The 1,080-nt window shown below is 49.9% G+C and overlaps 1 protein-coding gene across 1 annotated transcript in view; it reads right to left on the bottom strand.

The window, feature by feature from the left end:
* Nucleotides 1-718: 718 nt before the first annotated feature.
* Nucleotides 719-1,080, bottom strand: part of eif5b (eukaryotic translation initiation factor 5B) — a 35,443-nt gene continuing 35,081 nt past the window's right edge. Inside the window, exon 20 of the mRNA XM_028591527.1 lies at nucleotides 719-727. Within this exon, the coding sequence (XP_028447328.1) occupies nucleotides 719-727 (9 nt within the window). The remainder of the gene's footprint in view (nucleotides 728-1,080) is intronic.

The raw sequence follows: 1,080 nt of genomic DNA, 5'->3' as shown, positions 1-1,080 counted from the left end.
TACACACCAGTTACTGGAGACAGCCTACACACACTCACCAATACACACCAGTTACTGGAGACAGCCTACACACACCCACCAATACACACCAGTTACTGGAGACAGCCTACACACCACAATACACACCAGTTACTGGAGACAGCCTACACACACTCACCAATACACACCAGTTACTGGAGACAGCCTACACACACTCACCAATACACACCAGTTACTGGAGACAGCCTACACACACTCACCAATACACACCAGTTACTGGAGACAGCCTACACACACTCACCAATACACACCAGTTACTGGAGACAGCCTACACACACTCACCAATACACACCAGTTACTGGAGACAGCCTACACACACTCACCAATACACACCAGTTACTGGAGACAGCCTACACACTACACACCAGTTACTGGAGACAGCCTACACACGCAATACACACCAGTTACTGGAGACAGCCTACACACACTCACCAATACACACCAGTTACTGGAGACAGCCTACACACACCCACCAATACACACCAGTTACTGGAGACAGCCTACACACACCACCAATACACACCAGTTACTGGAGACAGCCTACACACACCACCAATACACACCAGTTACTGGAGACAGCCTACACACACTCACCAATACACACCAGTTACTGGAGACAGCCTACACACACCCACCCAATACACACCAGTTACTGGAGACAGCCCCACCAATACACCAGTTACACAGCCTACACACAATACACACCAGTTACTGGAGACAGCCTACACACACCCACCAATACACACCAGTTACTGGAGACAGCCTACACACCCACAATACACACCACTGGAGGCAATACACACACCCACCAATACACACCAGTTACTGGAGGCAGCCTACACACAACCACCAATACACACCAGTTACTGGAGACAGCCTACACACACTCACCAATACACACCAGTTACTGGAGACAGCCTACACACACTCACCAACACACACCAGTTACTGGAGACAGCCTACACACACCCACCAATACACACCAGTTACTGGAGACAGCCTACACACACCCACCAATACACACCAGTTACTGGAGACAGC

This window comes from Perca flavescens, chromosome 11 (assembly GCF_004354835.1).
Source record: "Perca flavescens isolate YP-PL-M2 chromosome 11, PFLA_1.0, whole genome shotgun sequence".
Classification (NCBI taxonomy): Eukaryota; Metazoa; Chordata; class Actinopteri; order Perciformes; family Percidae; genus Perca; species Perca flavescens.
This window is presented reverse-complemented; position numbering and strand designations above follow the sequence as displayed.